General features: G+C 37.1%; 1 protein-coding gene across 1 annotated transcript; it reads left to right on the forward strand.

Moving 5' to 3' along the window:
* Positions 1-897: 897 nt before the first annotated feature.
* Positions 898-15,323, forward strand: LOC306879198 (vesicle-associated membrane protein-associated protein A-like; the record flags this gene model as incomplete). The annotated part of the gene is made up of 5 exons (XM_079431992.1): positions 898-999; positions 11,820-11,972; positions 14,020-14,123; positions 15,140-15,220; positions 15,288-15,323. The coding sequence occupies exons 1-5, from the start codon at positions 942-944 to the stop codon at positions 15,321-15,323; spliced, it is 432 nt and encodes a 143-aa protein (XP_079288118.1). The 5' UTR covers positions 898-941.
* Positions 15,324-21,467: the final 6,144 nt, after the last annotated feature.

Here is a 21,467-nt window from a genome sequence, read left to right on the forward strand (position 1 = left end):
ATTAGCCTGTTTACATCAGCATTAGCTGCACAGTGAACCAGGGACAGATATATTGGCCGTGCATTCAGTCATCATTTAATGGATAAAATATTAAACTTATGATGACACTCAGTGTCACTTTCCTTCATCTTTCACTTTATTAGAAGGAGTGCTTTTACGGATTAGGGACTCATTTTAGCCAGCAGTGTCTGTTTTAAGTTAAAAACACGTTAATAATGGATTTCTCTCTTACAAACACACAACTTTTCACTTCACGAGAGTTTAACTGATAGACTGGAGTGGTGTGGATTATTGTGATGTTTTTATCAGCTGTTAAACATTAAACTGTAAGAATGTTTTGGGTACAGTAGCCAGGGGCAGAGATTACAGCATATATTGAATTTATTTACCAATAAAGACATAATAAATTGAGTTTACTGCATACTGGGGGAAGTCGTGGCCTAATGGTTAGAGAGTCGGACTCGTAATCGAAAGGTTGCGGGTTCGAGTTCCCGGCCGGCAGGGATTGTAGGTGTGGGGAGTGAATGTCCAGCGCTCTCTCCACCCTCAATACCACGACTGAGGTGCCCTTGAGCAAGGCACCGAACCCCCAACTGCTCCCCGGGCGCCGCAGCATGGTTGCCCACTGCTCCGCGTGTGTGTGTGTGTGTGTGTGTGTGTGCGCGCGCATTTGTTCACTACTCACTGCTGTGTGTGTGCACTTGGATGGGTTAAACGCAGAGCACCAATTTCGAGTATGGGTCACCATACTTGACAATACGTCACGACTTTACTTTTTTTACTTATAAAAAATCGAACTCGGTCAGACAGCCCCGCGCGTGTCCGTGTGTTGTGCGAACCCGCAGCGCGCTCCCGTGCCGCGCTCGCTCAGTGACTCAGTGGAAGGGTTTTCGCTAAACTGCTGCTCTCCGGCTCCAAGCGTCACCTCAGCGGCCAAAAACATGTCCAAACTGAAGCAGATCCTCGTCTTAGATCCTCCCACCGACCTGAAGTTCAAAGGTAAGTGAGGGACGCGGACAGTCGGTGTGTTTTGGTGAAGTTAAAGCGGGTTTGTTTACAATGCCAGGTCAGTTTACCGAGGAAAAATAAAAATGAAAGTGTTAAGTCCATACGTGGATGCGTTTCAATAAAGAAACAAACCATTACAATAAAGTCCTGTGCCTGTACCATGGTATCATGATAGCATGTTGATTTGTATGTATCTACTATGGTATATATGTGCTACTTTCAAAACGTTTAGTAAGTAAATTCACTAATTTCTGGGTACTTCCTCGTGGAGTAACTTAGTGAATGTATCACATTACCATGGCATAAATCATTGTACCATCTGTTTACCATCTAATACATCCCTAATCATGTTTCTATCACCGTGCTTTATTAAGAGTATATTTATTATATAATTGTCTGTATGGCTCTGCCCTGATTTAAGGACATATAAAAGTGACAATACCATGGTATTTTTTCCAAGTATATGTTAGAGTAGATGTTTTCATTTAAAAGAAAATGAAATGGACACCCAGATTTATGTATAAAATATCATAATATTATTGCGTGAGTTTCCCCCCCCCATCCTAAAATTTAAAAGGTATATGTGTAGTTTGTGTAAAGAGCCAATCTATATCTAAAATATTATTTGCAAGTACTATTTATCATTTATATTTATAATATTATTTGTATGTTTTTTACTTTTATAATACTGTATTGATTTATTGATTTACTTGCTTTAATTTAGTTAGTCATTTTTTTGTTTATTTTAATTTCAATCTAAATATGTAATTATTTAAATATATATTTTTAATTTATTTAATCTTATTTTTAATTATTTAAGTACTATTATTTATTTACTTATTCAAATTTGGTATTTATTTTAATCAATAATTATTTATTTTAACCTCAGTTGTGATTTTATTTACACTCGTTCAAATGTTTGTGGTCAGAAAGATGCTTTAGTGTTTCTGAAAGAAGTCTCATTTTATTTGATCAAAAATACAGGAAAAAGGGTGAAATATTACAGTTTAAAACAGCTGTTTTCTATGTGAATGTGTGTTAAACTGTAATGTATTTCTGTGATCTGCAGCTGTATTTTCAGCATCATTTCTCCAGTCTTCAGTGTCACATGATCTTCAGAAATCATAATAATATACTGATTTACTCAAGAAACATTTCTGATTATTATCAATGTTGAAAACAGTTGTGCTTCACAATATTTTTGTGGAAACTGTGATAAGAGTTTATTTTTCATGATTCACCGATGAATAGAAAGTTCAAAAGAACAGCATTTATTTGAAATAGAAATCTTTTGTAACATTAGAAATATCTTTGTGACATTTGACAAATTTAATGCATCCTTGCTGAATAAAATAATTTATTTTAAAAACAAAATCGTACTGACCCAAACGTTTGAACACTTGGGGCTGGTTTGTTTGTTTCATGCCTATTAAGAGTTTGAATAATTTTCATCAGCGTCTTTTAGAAAATGAATGCACTTCTAAACCAGGAGCAGTGATGAGTGAAGCTGTATTGTTCTGCTGTCTCTGGATGTTCAGGCTTTCATAACATCTCTGTACCTGAGATAAAGGGTCCGGACATCTCTGATTTATGACTGTTCAAGATCTTAATCATGTTTTTTTGGACAAGTTCTCCTGACAATAAGTGGCAGCATGAGATGATGATTAGAAACAGATCTTTGCTGATTCGTCTCTGTGTCCTGGATTCCCTCTGATCCGCAAGTGCTGCTGGCTAATTTAAATTATATAATAATGTATTATAAATGTGACCCTGGAGCACAAAAGCAGGCATCAGTAGCACAGGTATATCTGTAGCAATAGCCAACAATACATTGTATGGATCAAAATGATTGATTTTTCTTTTATGACAAAATCATGAGGATATTAAGAAAAGATCATATTCCATGAAGATATTTTGTAAATTTCCTACCGTAAATATATCAAAACTGTAATATGCATTGCTAAGAACTTCATTTGAACAACTTTAAAGGAGATTTTCTCAATATTTAGATTTTTTTGCTCCCTCAGATTCCAGATTTTCAAATAGTTGTATCTCAGACAAATATTGTCCAATCATAACAAACCATACATCAATGGAAAGATTATTTATTCAGCTTTCAGATGATGCATACATCTCAATTTCACAAAATTGACCCTTATGACTGGTTTTGGGCTCCAGGGTCACAAATAAGTCTTTAATATTTTTTCTTAGTAATTTATTAATTATAAGAATAATAATTCCACCACAGGATAAAAGAATAAAAAAGGCAATTGTGACTTTTTTAATCTCACAATTCAGACTTTAGATAAGCTAATTCTGAGTTTACATCTCACAATTCTGAGTTATATTACAATTCTAAGCTATTTCTCTACATTTGAGTTTGTATTTGCAATTCTGAGTTTACATCTCACAATTCTACAATTTTTCTCAAGTGAATTTTGGCAACTTTGTCTCGCAATTCTCACTTTTTTTTCTCAAAATTCTGAGTTTAAATATTGCCATTTGGAGTTTATATAAATTCTGACTTTTTCTTCTCTGAATTCTCAGTTTACATATTGCCATTTTGTTGCAAATCTTTTGTTTCCACCACTGAATAAAAAAAATAAATAAAAAAAAATAGGTACTTATGAGTTGCGATTTGCAATTAGTAGGGGTGGGAATCGCAGGGTACCTCACGATATATTATAATCATGATACAGCGATGCTGCCATAATCGATATATTTCTAGAAAATCCTATAATGATACATCACGATATATGTCTAAACAAAATGCCTGTGAAAAGGTTAAGTGCAAGTTTTCTTTCTTTATTCAAGTCCAAACTGTTAGAAAACAACAAAAAAGTTCTGTAAATTAATCATTTTATTCTTCGACTTATTAAAAGTTTACACTTTTATTTTTCTCTGCGTGTAAACACACATTTAACTGCTTATCAAACCTATATATATATAAGCTGGTACATTTAAAAAATAACCTGGAGTGCTTTCTCAGTCTTTCTACTCCTCTCATCATAAAAACGGAGCTCTTTTGCATGCTCAGGTTCATTATTTCAAATATAGACGCGCGGCAAGCACACACACTGCACACGTCTGCTCCGCATTGTAGCTCTGACTAGGTTTTGTTTCGTCCTCCATGCCATGGGTGCAGATTTATGTTTCTGCTGGTCGTTGCACTTGTAATATCTGAGACAGAGGGAGAGCATCCAGTTTTGTTCACATAAAACTGGACGCACCGGCACCTTATTGTATTAATTAAAATATCGATATTTGGTGCCAGATATCGCATGGAGAAGGATCACGATATCAGAATGGATCAGAATCAGAATTAGCTTTATTGGCCAAGTATGTTTACACATACAAGGAATTTGTTGTAGTGACAGACGCTCCACAGTGCAACAGAAAGACAGCAACAGGACAGGACACAGATAATAAAACCAAATAACAAGAAATAGCCAATAACCAATGTACAAAGCAGCAAAAAAATAAAAAATACACAATATATAATATAGGCGACTATGTATGTACAGGTCAAGTATGTGCAAATTAGAAATGAGAAAATAAAAATAAGTGAGTGTGGTGAATGGATAATGAATTAGTTGTGTGTTCCACGTTTATTGTTGAGTGTTCATGAGATGGATTGCCTGAGGGAAGAAACTGTTCCTGTGTCTGGTCGTTCTGGTGCTCAGAGCTCTGTAGCGTCGACCAGACGGTAACAGTTCAAAGAGGGAGTGTGCTGGATGTGAGGGGTCCAGAGTGATTTTACCAGCCCTTTTGCTCACTCTGGATAAGTACAGTTCTTGGAGACAATAAAATATCGATTTATTGTCCCAACCCTAGCAATTAGCCACCTTTTTAATTCTGAAACTTTGACATTACCATTACTGTATAATGTCTTCGATCTCATCAAATCGTGAGTTGAGTTAATCGTTACCTCCCTATTCCTCATCCATTGTGGGTGAGATTTTTCCACTTGTTTTCTGATCCAGCAGGTGAAAATGGTGCATCTGATCCCTTAGTGAAGTATCAACACGCATTGATTTGAGGAATTATGTCGCAAACGCTGCAAACGTTGGGATGCGAAAGAATTATTTAGATTAACTGAACTCTTAACCCTCTGGTGGTCAAAAATGACAGATTTTTTTTCCCCCAGTGAAATTAACATCATGAATGTTGCGTGTTTAAAGGACATTATTATGCCATTAAAATTGAGCTTTAAATATGCATCTCATATTTCAGTGTTTTTCAATTTTTTTTGCAATGTGACATTCAAACAAAAATAGCATAAATTAAACAGTATTGTTAAATAATATATAAATACTTTATGCTAACCACAATATATAAATACACATTTTTGCATTATGGTAATAACAGAATAAGGACCTTTTCTAAATATTAAAATAATGATGTTTTGCAGAATATATATTTTTTTCTTTTGATTTAGCGGTGAATCGACACATTTGTTCGCTCTACACTTGCACAAACTGATTGTAATTATTCACACACAGTATATTTCTCTGGTAAATGTGAGTGAAAAGCCCTGATATCTGTTTTCTCTCGGTGTACGTCTCTGTTATTATATATAGAGCGAGGCCTGAGGAAGATTTTACTCTCGTGGCAAGGAAAAGACTCTCCTGTCCCGTGTGTGTGTGTGTGTGTGTGTGTGTCCTTATTCTGTCACTGTTATGGGGGTATGGGATGTCCTGCCTCGATGACAGCGGCTGAAATCAGTCCAGGGGCAAAATATGAAGATGGGAGAGCCGTCAAAACGCGGCGTGGAGCAGTTTTGAGTATAAATCGCTCTCTATGAAAACCAGAAACATGTATGAAAGTAAAAAAGGATCAGTTTTTGTTTGATTTTATTTTTTTTAACACACAAATGTTTTCTAATTAAATAAATTAATAGTACCTTTGTTGAATCGCCACCAGGTTTACTAGTTAACTAAAACTATATAAAAAATGCCATTTACTAAAATAAAATATAAGAAACTTATTCTATTTCAGTTGCAAAGGCAATATTTGTCATTTTTGTTTTAACTTGAAAATAAAATAACTAAACTAAAACGGGAACGGGAAGTCGTGGCCTAATGGTTAGAGAGTCGGACTCGTAATCGAAAGGTTGTGAGTTCGAGCCCCCGGCCGGCAGGAATTGTAGGTGGGGGGAGGGGAACGCCCAGCGCTCTCTCCACCCTCAATACCACGACTGAGGTGCCCTTGAGCTAGGCACCGAACCCCCAACTGCTCCCCGGGCGCTGCAGCATGGCTGCCCACTGCTCCGGGTGTGTGTTCACGGTGTGTGTGTGTGTGTGTGTGTGGATTTGTTCACTACTCACTGCTGTGTGTGTGCACTTGGATGGGTTAAAGGCAGAGCACCAATTTCGAGTATGGGTCACCATACTTGACAATACGTCACGACTTTAACGACTTTAATTATAATGTATAATTTTGAATACAATTAAAAATATAAAAAAAAAACGAATAATAAACTATAATAGTTTGATTGTCAAACATTTGTCTTTTTTAGTTTAACTTGAAGTACATAGACCATTACGGACTACAAGCCCCCACCACAGACCTGTGACAGCACCATCCCCCTGCTGAACGAGCTGAATGCCTTCTTTGCTCGCTTTGAGGCACAAAACAGCACCACTGCACAGAAGACTCCTCCTCCTCCCGGCGACCAGGTGATGACGCTGTCCCCGGACAGCGTGAGGAGGTCCCTCAGCAGGATCAATGCACGCAAAGCTCCGGGTCCTGACAACATTCCTGGGCGTGTACTGAGAGACTGTGCAGTGGAACTCACTGATGTCTTCACAGACATCTTCAACATCTCGCTAAATCAGGCCGTTGTCCCCACATGCTTCAAAGCTACCACCATCATTCCAGTCCCGAAGAAGTCATCTCCATCCTGTTTCAATGACTACCGTCCAATAGCACTCACTCCTATTCTCATGAAGTGCTTTGAACGGCTAGTCATGCACCACATCAAGTCTGCCCCCCCCCCCCCCTCACTTGACCCCTTCCAGTTTGCATATAGGTCCAACCGCTCGACCGATGATGCCATCGCCACTGCCCTCCACCCAGCCCTCACACATCTGGACCAAAAGACTCATATGTCAGGATGCTGTTCATAGACTTCAGTTCAGCATTCAACACAATCATCCCTCAACAGCTCACTCACAAACTGGTCCAGCTGGGGCTCAATACCTCTCTGTGCAACTGGCTGTTGGACTTCCTGACCGGGAGACCTCAAGCAGTACGGGTTGGCAGTAACACATCCAGCACCATTACACTGAACACTGGGGCCCCCCAAGGATGTGTGCTGAGCCCCCTCCTCTTCACTCTGCTGACCCACGACTGCACACCGTCACACAACTCTAACCTGATCATTAAGTTTGCGGATGACACGACTGTGGTGGGTCTCATTAGCAACAGAGATGAGACAAACTACAGGAGCGAGGTGAGCCGCCTGGCCGGGTGGTGCAGTGACAACAATCTCTCTCTGAATGTGGAGAAGACGAAGGAGATTGTTGTTGACTTCAGGAGAGTACACACTCAGCATGCCCCTCTGACCATCAACGGTGCGACTGTGGAGAGAGTGAGCAGCACCAAGTTCCTGGGTGTGCACATCACTGAGGACCTCTCCTGGACTAACAACACTGTAGCACTGGTCAAGAAAGCACAGCAGCGTCTCTACTTCCTCCGCAAACTCAGAAGAGCCAGAGCCCCGGCCCCCATCATGTGCACCTTCTACAGAGGCACCATCGAGAGCATCCTAACTAGCTGCATCACTGTGTGGTATGGCGCTTGCAACGCATCCTGCCGCAAGTCACTTCAGCGCATAGTGAGAGCAGCTGAGAAGATCGTTGGTGTCTCTCTCCCCTCCCTCCAGGACATCTACACCACCCGTCTCACCCGCAAAGCCCTCCGCATTGCAGGTGATCCCACCCACCCGACACACAGCTTCTTCAGTCTGCTGCCATCAGGGAGGAGTCTGCGGAGTCTCCAGGCGAGGACCAGCAGACTGAAGGACAGCTTCATACATCAGGCTGTCAGGAAGCTGAACTCCCTCCCGTCCCTGACCCCCCTCCCCTCTTTTTACCCCATACAACACTGAACTCTGACACTATGAGACCCCCCCCCCCCCCCCCCCCCACGGCTCCCCACACCCCCAGGACCAGCCACCCCCACCTACTTACAAACTGTGACCAGCACCTCTCACTTGTGCAGCATTGGACTGATCACTACCTCATCCAGCATTGACTGCAAACTACCTCCTCGGATAGTCTCATAAAAAGACTGTTCTCCTGTCAATTTAACAGACTGACAAGCTCTTTTGCACTACACACATATCTGCACAGTTTTTGTTTTATTTAACTGGTTTGCACTCTATCTATTCTGCCATGTGCCTTATGTCACTTATCTATCTTTTTTTATTTTTCTACAATGTTCTCAGATTGATAAGCTCTTTTTGCACTACAATATATCTGCACAGTTTTGTTTTTATTTAACTGGTTTGCACTATCTGCCATGCGCCTTATGCCACTTTATCTATTTCTTTATTTTTTTCTACAATGTCCTTACTTGTATAGCTATAGAGTTGTATGTACATATGGTTAAACCGTATTATCTGTATTCGAACGTGTTTAATGTTAACTGTTTACACCAAGGATCTGAGAGTAACGCAATTTCAATTCTCTGTATGTATGTGCTGTACATGTGGAAGAATTGACAATAAAGCAGACTTGACTTGATAGAAGTACACTGAAACAAAATGATTAATTGAATTAACTAAAAAAAAAAATTGTAAGGTAAGTGGTTGCAATCAATTTATTTTAGCTACATTTAAACAAATTTAGTTGGCTAACTCTCAACTTTTTTTTTTTTAATGTGGCTAAAATAAATTGTTTGCAACCACTTACCTTAAATTTAGTATTTTTTAAGTGTACTAAAATATCAAACAAACAAAATTGTATAGATGTGTGTACAGTATATATAAAAAAACAATAAAAATGACAAAAACACAAAAAAATCTAAAACTTTAAAATTAAAGTGAAAATATAAAAATTTAATCGAATTAATTCTATTCTAATAATAAACTACAATAGTTTGCTTAAATTACTAACATTTGTAATTTTTTTAATTAAAATAAACTAAAGATATATATATATATATATATATATGAACAAAATTGACAAAAACAACAAAATTACTAAAAGACATAGAAACCGAAAATATAAGGCAAAACTTTCCAAAGATCATGTTGATGCACCAGTCACATCTTTGCAGTAAATATCAGTTTATCTCGATGGGTTTGTACTGATTTAACTGCAGAAATCAGATGATCAGTTGTTTGGAGTGTTTTCACACGTTCAGCTGAAATGATGCTTTTGCAGGTTGTTGACTAGAAATGACTTCTACAATAGAATCCAGCGCATTTTTTTCAAGTGCTTCATGTACTTGTTTGTCCGGGTTAACCAGCCTGATGATTAGTCATGTCGTGTTGTTGGTTTAAAATACGCCAAACTAAACCCTTATGTCATTTTCATGCAGTGAAGAGTTTCCTCCATTCATTTTCTAGTAACTTCATATTGCAAGTTCTGATCTTGAGATACAGAGATGTCTCAGATTAATTGTTTTCCAAAAGCAGGTTGTGTTTTGTTTCATAATTGCTGACTGTTTCTTGTTCATTCTTGACAACACATAAAAACGTAGATGTGCACTAATGACAGAGCAGCCCTAAATGAAGATCGGTCCTGTATCAGATCAGTGCTTGCATACTTGATTGAAATACATCATGTAGAATTGGCAGAGTTAAACATGTCACAATGCTGCAAACGCTGTAAAATCTGTTCAACATGATCTTTATTCTTATTTGAAGGGTTCTGATAACATACATACGTGTTAAAATAAAAGACGTTACAAAAGAGTTACGGAAAAATACACTGAAAATAAATAAGTGCATGTTTGTCCGGGCAGCTTCTTTTTTTTATATAATGAACATCAAAACTTGCTAATTATTCAACAAGAGCAATAGGCAGAGTCACTGAACACCGTGCAACACTATTCGGATCCCACATGCCAACTTACGCTGCTTGACTTCTTCGTAAAAAAGGAGTGTAGAGTTTTTTTGCCGCTTTGAACTCATCTCGACCTCTAATGAATGATGGATACAGCGCGGGACCGCGGGCGCGAGCCTGGGCATGTCGTGACGTCACAAACTGAGTGACTGATTGCCATGGAAACGTAAACGTCATGTATAAATTATCTTGTCTCTTTGAATTTTAAATCATTCTGCATTTATATACATTGCTCCATTAAAACCTCAACATGTCGAGAACACAACTGTCCGATGAAAAAGTGCGGGGGACGAATTTACTTTTTATAAAAAGTGGGGGGGACACGTCCCCCGCGTAATCTACGCCCCTGCGTTTAACTAATATATGTTGAGCAAACTGTTTATTTGTAATGACAGTGGTTGAATCTACTTTACTGAACTGCAGTGTTATTTTACTTTTAAAATATTAAAACACTATAATATTATATGAGATTTTTATGCTTTCATTTTATATTTTAATTTGAGTTAGTCCTACTTTTTTTATATTAATATATTAAAATAAAAATATTACATTTTAAACCTTTTAGTTTCAATTTTAGTTCACCTATTATGTATTTTTTGGCTATTTCTACTAATATAGCTGTGTTACTTATGATTGGTTTTGTGGTCCAGGGTCACATTTCATAATTGTACAAAAGAAGCTTGTGTCTGGAACTTTTGTACCGATTCTTGACTACGGGGATGTATCAGCATGCCTCTTCTTATCCCCTGGAAGCTGTATCATGGTGCTTTAAGATTTATTACGGATTGTAAATTCTCTACACATTAATGCACATTATATAATGGAGTTTCTTCTCTTGGTGTTTGAAGGAAAATACATTGGTACTTATTGATTTATAAAGCAATTCTGGGTTTTTTGCCACTCTGTCTCTGTTGTTTGATTCAACAAAAATAGTTGGTAACTATTCATTGCGTTCCCAGTCTTATTATAATCTCCGTACCTTTTGTTCGAACTAATCTAGGTAAAACTGCTTTTGGATATGCTGCACCTTCAGACTGGAACTCTCTTCAAATGAAACTGGTTAAATCAGTTGGTGTCTTTTAGTAATTTTAAAACACTTTTGCGGGCAATAGAAAATTATTTAATGATTTGCAAATTCTTTTTTATTTGCTGTGTTTTTTTTTTCTATTTTATTGTTGCGATGTATTGTTGTTTGTCATATGTGTATTTGTATAACTGGGCTGCCTATCTTGGCCAGGACACTCCTGTAAAATAGATTTTTAATCTCAGTGAGGTTCTCTTCTCGTTAAATGTAAAGTAAGTAAAGTCGTGACGTATTGTCAAGTATGGTGACCCATACTCGAAATTGGTGCTCTGCGTTTAACCCATCCAAGTGCACACACACAGCAGTGAGTAGTGAACAAATGCACACACACACACACACCGTGAACACACACCCGGAGCAGTGGGCAGCCATCTATGCTGCGGCGCCCGGGGAGCAGTTGGGGGTTCGGTGTCTTGCTCAAGGGCACCTCAGTCGTGGTATTGAGGGTGGAGAGAGCGCTGGACATTCACTCCCCCCACCTACAATCCCTGCCGGCCCGAGACTCGAACCCACAAGCTTTCGATTACGAGTCCAATTCTCTAACCATTAGGCCACGACTTCCCCAAATGCATTGTAAATGCATTATATACAATATTTCTTATTGTTTCTTCTGCTGAACTCCTGATGTGATGATGTTCTCCTCTTCTTCTCAGGTCCTTTCACAGATGTCGTCACTGCGAATCTGAAGCTAAAGAATCCGTCAGATAGGAAAGTATGCTTCAAAGTCAAGACCACAGTGCCACGCAGATACTGCGTACGGCCAAACAGCGGCATCATCGACCCCGTGGCCACGCTCATCGTCTCAGGTCAGTGAGCGCCGGAAGTTCAGCAACCCTAAATATTAATCTGGAAATTAGTTTTTTTGTGAGTTTTGTAGGGCTGAAATTATTGACAAAAACAATTAAATTTAATTAGCACTTCTCTGATGCAATGTTAGAGCTGGGTTGACAATATGGATCTTTATTTTGATGATCTAAGTCTGCTGATTTCAGTTGACATATCACATGCTTTTGTTACATGAAACAATCTCAGCTTTTCAAACAATAAATGCTGTTTTTTGGCCCTTTAATGTGGCGTGTTAGATGGCTGTCAAGCGATCATCTCTGCGTCTTTACTACTAGTTACAGCATAAAATAAACATGAGTGAACATCTGAAGGTGTTGAAAGAAACTTACTAAAATTAATCAGTGTTTCATTTGTCAATAAAACTTGTAAACAATGCCACATAACATAATTTTTTACCTTAAAGACATTCGATGACCATAAACTCACTAGTCTGGAAGAAAAATAACTCTAGAGAGGAGCATTTTGATAAATATATGCACTGAATATATATTAATTATATTCTTACTTATACTTTTGTCTAGGGCTGGACAATAATTCAATATCAATATGTATCGCGATATAATTTTTTTCAATAATGGTGATATGATTTTTAAACACATTTCTGATATTTCGATATAGTGTTTCCCATACATTGATTTATTTGTGGCGTTTGACTTCGATGAATAAACATGAGCACTGCACGTTTCAAAGTCAAAACATTTATAATGTTACAAAATATTTCTATTCCAGATAAACTGCTATTCATCAAAGAAACTTGAAAAAATTCTACTCAGCTATTTTCAACATAATAATAAATGTTTTTGAGCAGCACATCAGAATATTAGAATGATTTCTGAAGGATCGTGTGACTGAAGTAATGATGTTAAAAATTCAGCTTAGTAAGAAATTTCAAAATGTTACTGTTTTTGCTGTATTTTGGATCAAATAAATGCAGGCTTGGTGAGCAGAAGAGACTTCTTTTAAAAACATTAAAAATCTTACTGTTCAAAAACTTTTGACTGGTAATGTATATTTTTTTCTAAAATAGTAGATAGTTTCATAGACTTGGCAAATACATTTTTTCATAAGTTGTTCTTGGCAGTTTCTATGAGGCTTTTTTAAATAGTGTTCATATCGATATCGGAATTATATCGTATCGACCGAAATTAAGAAATATATCGTGATATAAATTTTGGCCATATCGTCCAGCCATAAAATGTATGTTTGAATGAATCAGTAATGAAAACATTATTACAGCCACCTTTAAATGTTCATATTTCAACAATGAATTGGAGTAGAAACATAATTATATTATTAATAAAATTATAAAATTTGCCTTGTGTAATTTAAATGTATATATGCAACACTTGTTTGAGGGTTGATTACTAAATAAGTAATTAAGTGATTATTAAATAAACTTAATTTTCAGTTTTTAGCTGAATGAAAACTGTAATTTCAGATTTGGGGTTTGTTAAAAAGATTTTTTTTATCACTAGTTTATAGATTTAAGTTTAAAGCTTCAAAACACACCATAATAGCATCATAACAGCTAATATGACTATATTCATATATTCCAAGCCCTCTGAGGTCATATGATGATTTGTGTGAAGAACAAGCCCAAATTTAAGCTGTTATTCACTAAAAGCATCACTATTGTGAACCGTTGACTGCTGTTTTCATTGATTCAATGAGTGAACGAATCATACAGGCCGGTTTTGACCAGTTATCGAACAGCTCAGACTCAGACATTGGTGCTTCTCATAAACTCATGAATACGGCAGTAAATATTGCCTTAAATTTGTATCTGTTTCTCACACAAAGCCTCATGTGAAGTCTACTTTTGTGATGCTTTATTGTTCAGTTTTTACTCTTGTCCTAATGGAATATTCACTATTAGTTCTTGTGCAAAATAATATAGGCTACTGAATAGTTTAATTATGTGCAGATAAGTCGCATTATACATGTTTATAGAAATGCTTGTACACTCATGATTAGTTTAATGTGTTAATATTTGTCTTTATGCCACAGTTATGCTGCAGCCGTTTGATTACGACCCCAATGAGAAAAGTAAACACAAGTTCATGGTACAGACCATCTTCGTCCCCCCAGCCGCTACAGACACAGAAGCCATGGTAAACCTCCTGTGTGTGTGTGTGTGTTATGAGTGTGGTGTGTGTGTGTTTGTAGCTGCTGTTCAGTTTTGTAACTGCATGTTCACACCAGCAGATGGCAGCAAATACCCTGTTTAGCTCAACTGTTTTAACCCTTTAAGGTCTGACATAAAATAATAGTCAGAATTATTATTATTTATAATTTAACTGTTTGCATATGTGTTTTGTATCATATTTGTTTGTTTTTTGGCTCATAGAGAGAGAATGTGAAGCTCAATTTTACTCAGAGACTCAAACTGAGCAAAAATATGAATTTGATGCAGATGCTGATATTTCTATGATGAGATACTTGTAATGTAAACCAATGAGATCTTCATAAAAGTAGAGCAGATACTGACATAAAATGATCTAAATATCAATCATCACTCTATATCTCCAAGAATATGTCTTAGTAAGATGAGACTGAAATGATCCAAACATATAATGCAATGCTGATTGAAAGACGCTCCTCAGAAGATGTGAGGTGTTTTGGAGGCTTGTGAAGATCATTCCTCCGCTGAGGAACAGTGAAAGTAAAGCTTCTGGAAACAAACACTCCTCAAAAGATCCTGATGATCAGATTTGAGACGCACTGATTTTTCTAGATAATGATTGCTGGAGAATCAAGTAAAGCTGAGCTGCTTCAGTCCAGTAAGTGTTCATCTGGAAATATGACTGCAGTTATTCTGACGCTTACTTGATCAAAATCAGTCAAGATTTGACAGCAGAAAGAAGTTTCTACAATTACACTAAAAGAGCTTTTACTGGATAAAACACTCTGAACTATCAATCAGAGACAGAAGACATGCAGGAGACTGAGTGTGAAACAGCAAAGTTTGATCATTTAGAGGCCTTAGAAATCCATGTATGGCATACAATACAGCAGGCTTTATAGAGTTAATGCTTGAATTCCAGTCTAAAGTGTGTATAGCGTGTGTGTATAAGGGCAGCTGGTAGTGGTTGTGGCTGATGAATTGCCTATTTTTCATGTGTTTCAGTGGAAAGATGCGAAACCCGATGATCTCATGGATTCCAAACTCAGATGCGTCTTTGAGCCGCCGTCTGAAAACGATAAAGTGGTGAGTGCAGAGAGACTCCACCCTGTTATACGCTGTTGTAAACTGAATTATAATTCTGTTTCAACAGCAGAACGTGCTCTACTCTTATGGTAAGGTGCTGTAAGTTATTGTTTTTGACAATGTTTTCAGTGAAACAGTGAGAGAGTCAGCCAATCACAAACACTCACTGCCTGTCAATCACTTTATTCATTCTGATTGGCTGACGTGTTTTGAGGGGCGGGGTTTTAGAGAGCGGATGGGAGTCTGGCTAAAGTTGACAAAACATCTGAAACCGCTTACAGCACCGTTTTTATTACAGCTGTTTAGAGTTTAAAGTTAAGTTTTGAAGCTTAAGCAGTTTAGTTTTCGGTATTATTGTCGTTGTTCCTCCTTTAACTAGCTTGTATGCAGCTGCTTTTCACCAACACTGAAACACACAAGGGTTGCACGATTAATGCAAGTAAACCCGAAAGAGCAGAGAGCTGGATAGAGACATCAGTAGGGTAGGTCAAAGGTCAGCAGAAGAAAACATGTCCCACATTGTGTCGTTGATGTCAAAGGTCGTGCATCCAATCAAACAGTTATTTTAATAAAGCAGAAGCTCGTCAGATTAGACAAATGTGACATGCAAATTGATATTGCTGCTATCTACCAGAAATATTAACTCATAAAGATGATTGTTTGATTGATTAATTTACATTGGATTTTTCAGCTTGGAATAACAAATACACAGATAGAAACTCTGATTATCATAAATTAACATTCCACAGCATTATTATTCTAATAAACAATCCTTTAAGCAATTACCTGTAACAAACCCCTAATATCGTCTCATGTTAATGCCCTTACAAACAAACTTTCAACTAATTACATAAATTAAAACAGTAAAATTAAATGTCTACACATGCCTATGGATATATAATATTCAAATAAGCAACTAAATAAAAATAGAAAAGAAATAGAAAATAAAAAAGGGGGTCAATATATTAAACTATGAAAATTAAGAAATTAAGACAGCAAAAAAAAACTTAGAATGTAAATGATAATAACAATAATAATTATTATTATTGTTTTTCTTAAATACAATTTTTTTATTTTACAGTGAAATATTAATATAAAAAATTATTATTTAAAAATTAATATTAAATGAAAGTATTATTTCTTGTTTTTAGTATGTTTTATATTTGTATTTATTTAGAATAATATTAATCATTATAATTTAATATTTTTTAATATTTGATTTAATTACATTTATTTGCAATGGTTTTCAGAAAGTTGCAGAGATATTTTTCTCCCCAAATAAATATGGAGGTGTTTTATGATGCTGTGGAAAACATTTAGTTCTCTTCTGTTTTTACCCACAATGCAGTGCCCTGTCATTAACACTTTTTTTTTTCTTTTTTATCAAAGCATAAGAAGCGAAACAGAATTATTTCAAACATTTTGGAGATTAAAATAATTATGAAATAACTGTAAAAATAATAAACAGATGTGTCTCATTTTAAATAAACACTAAAAACCATAATGACAAATTTACTTCAGCCAGAAATTACTTTTTCAATGGTTAAATAAATGTTCAGCTATATCTTCAAAAGATTTTTTTAACTTTGGCACTTTTTTCTCTATATAGTGATATGACAAGGCAATAATAGGAAATTTAGAACATTCTGTTATGCTAGCATGTGGAAATATTTGTATAGTGTTACATTTAACCCCGCATTTGTGCCCCGCTCAACCCCTACATGTGAAATGCTTTTTACAGATCATTTATGGATTATATGCATATGAAAGAGCATTTTAATAATGAACCGTCGCTCTGAGACCCTCACTGTTATCACAACTCACACGCCAGCGCTACAACTCACGCAAGTCATGTTTTAAATCCCGGCCTTTGCGATTCGAAAATCGCGCTGAGCAATATCGCAATTCGTAATCAGTGCCGATCCTAGACTTCTGGGGGCCCTACGCAAAAATTTGAAAGATTGAATGAAACGCATTTGTCCATGTTTCACTCCGTCTCGAACCGCACTCACGAAAAGCGCTCGAGAAACGGTATCTCTTCCGCGGCTGGGTCATAGAGCATATATACATGCATACATATATATATGAGTATATATTACGCAAAGAGCTGGCCCACATTGTACAATGGCCCACCGGGAAAACTTCACGAATGTGTAACCCAATTATTTTATTTTATTAATATCTCTAAAGAGAGAGAGAGAAAGAAAATGTATGAAGTTCAATTAAAAAAAACTCACTGCCCTAACAAGTGGAGCCGGGAAGAGGGATGATGAGAAGCACTTTTCGGTAGGGGTGTGCGATCCTGCAAATTTTGGTATGGATCCGATACTGAGTAAATACAGGGCCAGTATCGCCGATACCGATTTTTTTTTTTTTATTTAATGACCACCAACAATTAAAAAAATTAACAATACTAATGTTGATATGACTAATATTAGATTTACCTTAAAGCTACGTGGATATTATTTGCCTTTCTAAAAGGACTTTGCAGGCAGAGGAGCCCAGAACATGCAAGCAATAAACAGTTTCATGTTAAGTATTTTCCTCCCGTAGAAAAGAGTTATAAAAATAATTAATATGGCTTAATAAATTAAGAATGTATTATTAAAAGACAAAACTCAGTATACACCTTATTAATGTTTCAAACTAGATATACAAGTAAGCAGATGTGCCCAGAATATGAAAGCAACGCTCAAAGATTTCACATTATGCATTTTCCTCCCATAGAAAACCATTATAAAGAAAAGTTTAACATAAGTGGCTTATTGAATGAAGACATTGATATGAAAAAGAACTACTAAAACATAACTGGTTTATTATAGAAAGGATTTTAGTATGTTATGTAGGCTACATACTGTATTTTCTGTTTGTTTTATACATACTGTAATATGTTTGTTATTATCGCAATTAAAAAAACTGTGATATGAAAAGGCCAAATTCGGTATAGTTTATAAAAATATATAGGCCTACTATGTATGTACAGGTCAGCAGATGAACCCAGAACATGAATGCAACACGCTGAATTACATTTTCTCTAACTGATATATAAAAACATTTAATATGGTGCAATTAATGAATGGAGGAAGACAGTGATAAAGACCAAATAAATAAATAAGGACTAAATTCGGTATACAGCTTGTTAATAAAATATAATATGTTGCAAGCAGCTGAGCCCAGAATATATATGCAAACATGCTAAACAACATGGCAAGCATTTTACTCCCATAGAAAACCATTATAATGAAATTTTAAAGTGTCTTAATGCATGAAGAATTAATTTAAAAAATGCTAAACTCAGTACACACCTTACAGTGATACTGTATAAAAATGCTAAACTCGGTATACAGGTATAATATGCACTATGTGAAGGATTTCATTTCTTTTGTAGCTCGGAGTTCTATCGTTCGATCTGGAGCCAAAAGTATCGTGATGACAACCAAACACAGCATAGCAGGAGAGGAGCAGCAATGCTTCATACGAGATGAGAAAAGAGAGGAATATACACCCACAGACATTTATTAAGCAATGTTATTATGTTTATAGGAGAAAACATTAACCTAAAGTATCGATCTTATCAGGCTAGTATCGATCCGATACCAATATCAACGTTGGTATCGATACTATCGATATTAGGATCGATACGCCCAGCCCTAGTTTCTGGAGAGAAGCAGCGGATCCTGAAAGAGAAGGAGAAAAAAAAGCTGAATTTGAATGAACAAATTAAGAGTTGTATCAGAGACGTAAATGACCAATAAGACTGAGATAAAAGTGTGAATTGAACATTAAGTGACCAGATACAGGCCTGAAGATAAAGATTTGTCTTTCTGCAAACTTCATAACTGAAAACAACATCGACTTCTCTTGGTAAATGAAGTGATTAAATCCTCAATTATCTTGTTATCTTGTATAAATATTTGTAAAATGTAAAAGACGCATAAAAGTTAATTTTCTGGTTTAAAGTGGTGAGAATATTATGTGAATCAATGTTAAATAACTAATGTTTCAGAGTTAAAAGTTACTATGAACAGTTTACAAATGTTATTTTAATGGCTTTTGTCGTGTATTTGAGCTATGAGCTATTGAAGGGAGGAAGCTTCAAGTTCAAGTCAAGTTGAGCTTTATTGTCATTCTGCTACATGTGTGGAACGAAATGTCGTGTCTCGCAGGACCACGGTGCTACATACTAGTTAAACATAAGATAAACATACAACAATGCAAGTATAAGAAAAGAAAACAAACAAAAAAAAACAATAGATCGTCTGACTATAGACAAAAATAGACCATCTGACTATACATATACTATAAATACTATAACTACTATACCTAGTTGCCTAGACATACACAAACTGAGACTGTACAAGAACTTTACATATATACTGTACATGAAATTGTGCAAAAAGATAGAAATAAAAATACAAATTGTATATATATTTCGTACATTAAATTGTTGTGCAGATTAAAGAGAGATTTTGTGGGAAGCAGCGCATAGTGCAAAAAGATTTGTAGTGCAATGCTCAAGTAAACATTATTTTGTAGTGCAATGCTCAAGTAAACATTTTTTGAGTCTTTGTAGCAGGGAGTGTTCATGGAAAGTGTCTAGTGTGCATATAGTGGGATGAGTGCGTTACTACAGGTGGTTTGTATAGCCCACTCACCTGTGTGTAGCACACTCAGAATTGCACTTAGGAAAAGTTGTCAACAGTATGAATGAGTTGGTTGGGTGGGTGGGGGGTGGGGGGGCAGGGAGATTGGAGTTAAGAGCTCTCACAGCCTGGGGAAAAAAGCTGTTGAGCAATCTGACAGAGCGAGCTTTGATACTCCGGTACCTTCTACCTGATGGTGATGGGTGGAGTCTTTCACGATTCTGGAGGCCTTGCTGGAGCATCGTGTAAGGAAAATGTCCAGGATGGAGGGGAGAGGGGCACCGATGATCTTTGCAGCTGTGTTCACTGTCCATTGTAGGGTCTTGCGGTCAGCAGCACTGCAGTTCCCGTACCAGACAGTGATGCAGGTGGTCAGCACACTCTCAATGGTGCCCCTGTAGAAAGTGGTGAGGATGGGTGGCGGGAGACTTGCCCTTTTCAGCCGGCGGAGAAAGTGGAGGCGCTGTTGTCCCTTCTTGTTGAGTGACATGACGTTGGTGGTCCAGGTGAGATCCTCTGAGATGTGCACCCCCAGGAATTTAGTGCTGCCGACTCTCTCCACGGTTGAGCCGTCGATGGTCAGTGGGGGGTGGTCAACAGAGTTTCTCCTTAAGTCCATCACAACCTCTTTTGTCTTACATTGAGGGACAGGTTGTTAGCACCACACCATTTCGCCAGCTGTGCCACTTCCTCTCTGTAGTGCATTTCATTGTTGTTGCTGATGAGGCCTAACACAGTTGTGTCATCAGCAAACTTGATGATGTGGTTGGAGCTGGACTTGGCAGTGCAGTCGTGGGTCAGCAGCGTGAAGAGCAGCGGGCTGAGCACACAGCCTTGTGGGGCACCTGTGCTCAGTGTGGTAGTGCTCGAGGAGTTGCGGCCGACACAGACTGACTGAGGTCTTGCAGTTAAAAAGTCCAGGATCCAATTACAGAGGGGGGTGTTTAGGCCTAGCAAGTTTAGTTTGTGGATGAGCTGTTGTGGGATTATAGTGTTGAATGCTGAGCTGAAGTCGATGAACAGCATTCTTACATAAGAGTCTTTCTGTTCCAGGTGAGTAAGCTTGATTTAGACTAATGATTTAGACCTTTTTATGTGATAGCCATTTAAATAATAGGGTTATCTGTGCTTTCAGAATGTGTAGTGGGTGTATAGTCTATATACAGAAAATATACAGTCTTTTTGCATTTTTTACCCCTAGGTAAATATTAGTATGTGTATGAATTACTATAAGGTACTAATTTGTACCTATTAGGGGTAAGCAAGGTACAACGATGTTCTTTTAAGGGTACTGCTGCAGTGACAATCTGTTGTACTCCAAAAGGTACCATTTTGGCCTCTTTTTTCTGTGTGGCCTGGATGAGTGTGAGATTTCCCGGCCTGTTGTGTCCCAGGCCGGCCCTGAGTTGAACAGAAGCAGGTTTAAGCGTCAAATACTCCGCTGCTTTAGGTGTTTACTGCACTGAAATGGTCTCAGAATTGAGTTAAATGTATGCCATTTGATTGAACAAAGTTCAGTGTTTCTGTCATTTTGCCTCATTACATAAAGACTAAAGAAACAGGAAGTAATGACTTGCTGACAAACTGAACACAAACCTGCTTCA

Source organism: Barbus barbus, assembly GCF_936440315.1.
Source record: "Barbus barbus genome assembly, chromosome: 13".
Classification (NCBI taxonomy): domain Eukaryota; kingdom Metazoa; phylum Chordata; class Actinopteri; order Cypriniformes; family Cyprinidae; genus Barbus; species Barbus barbus.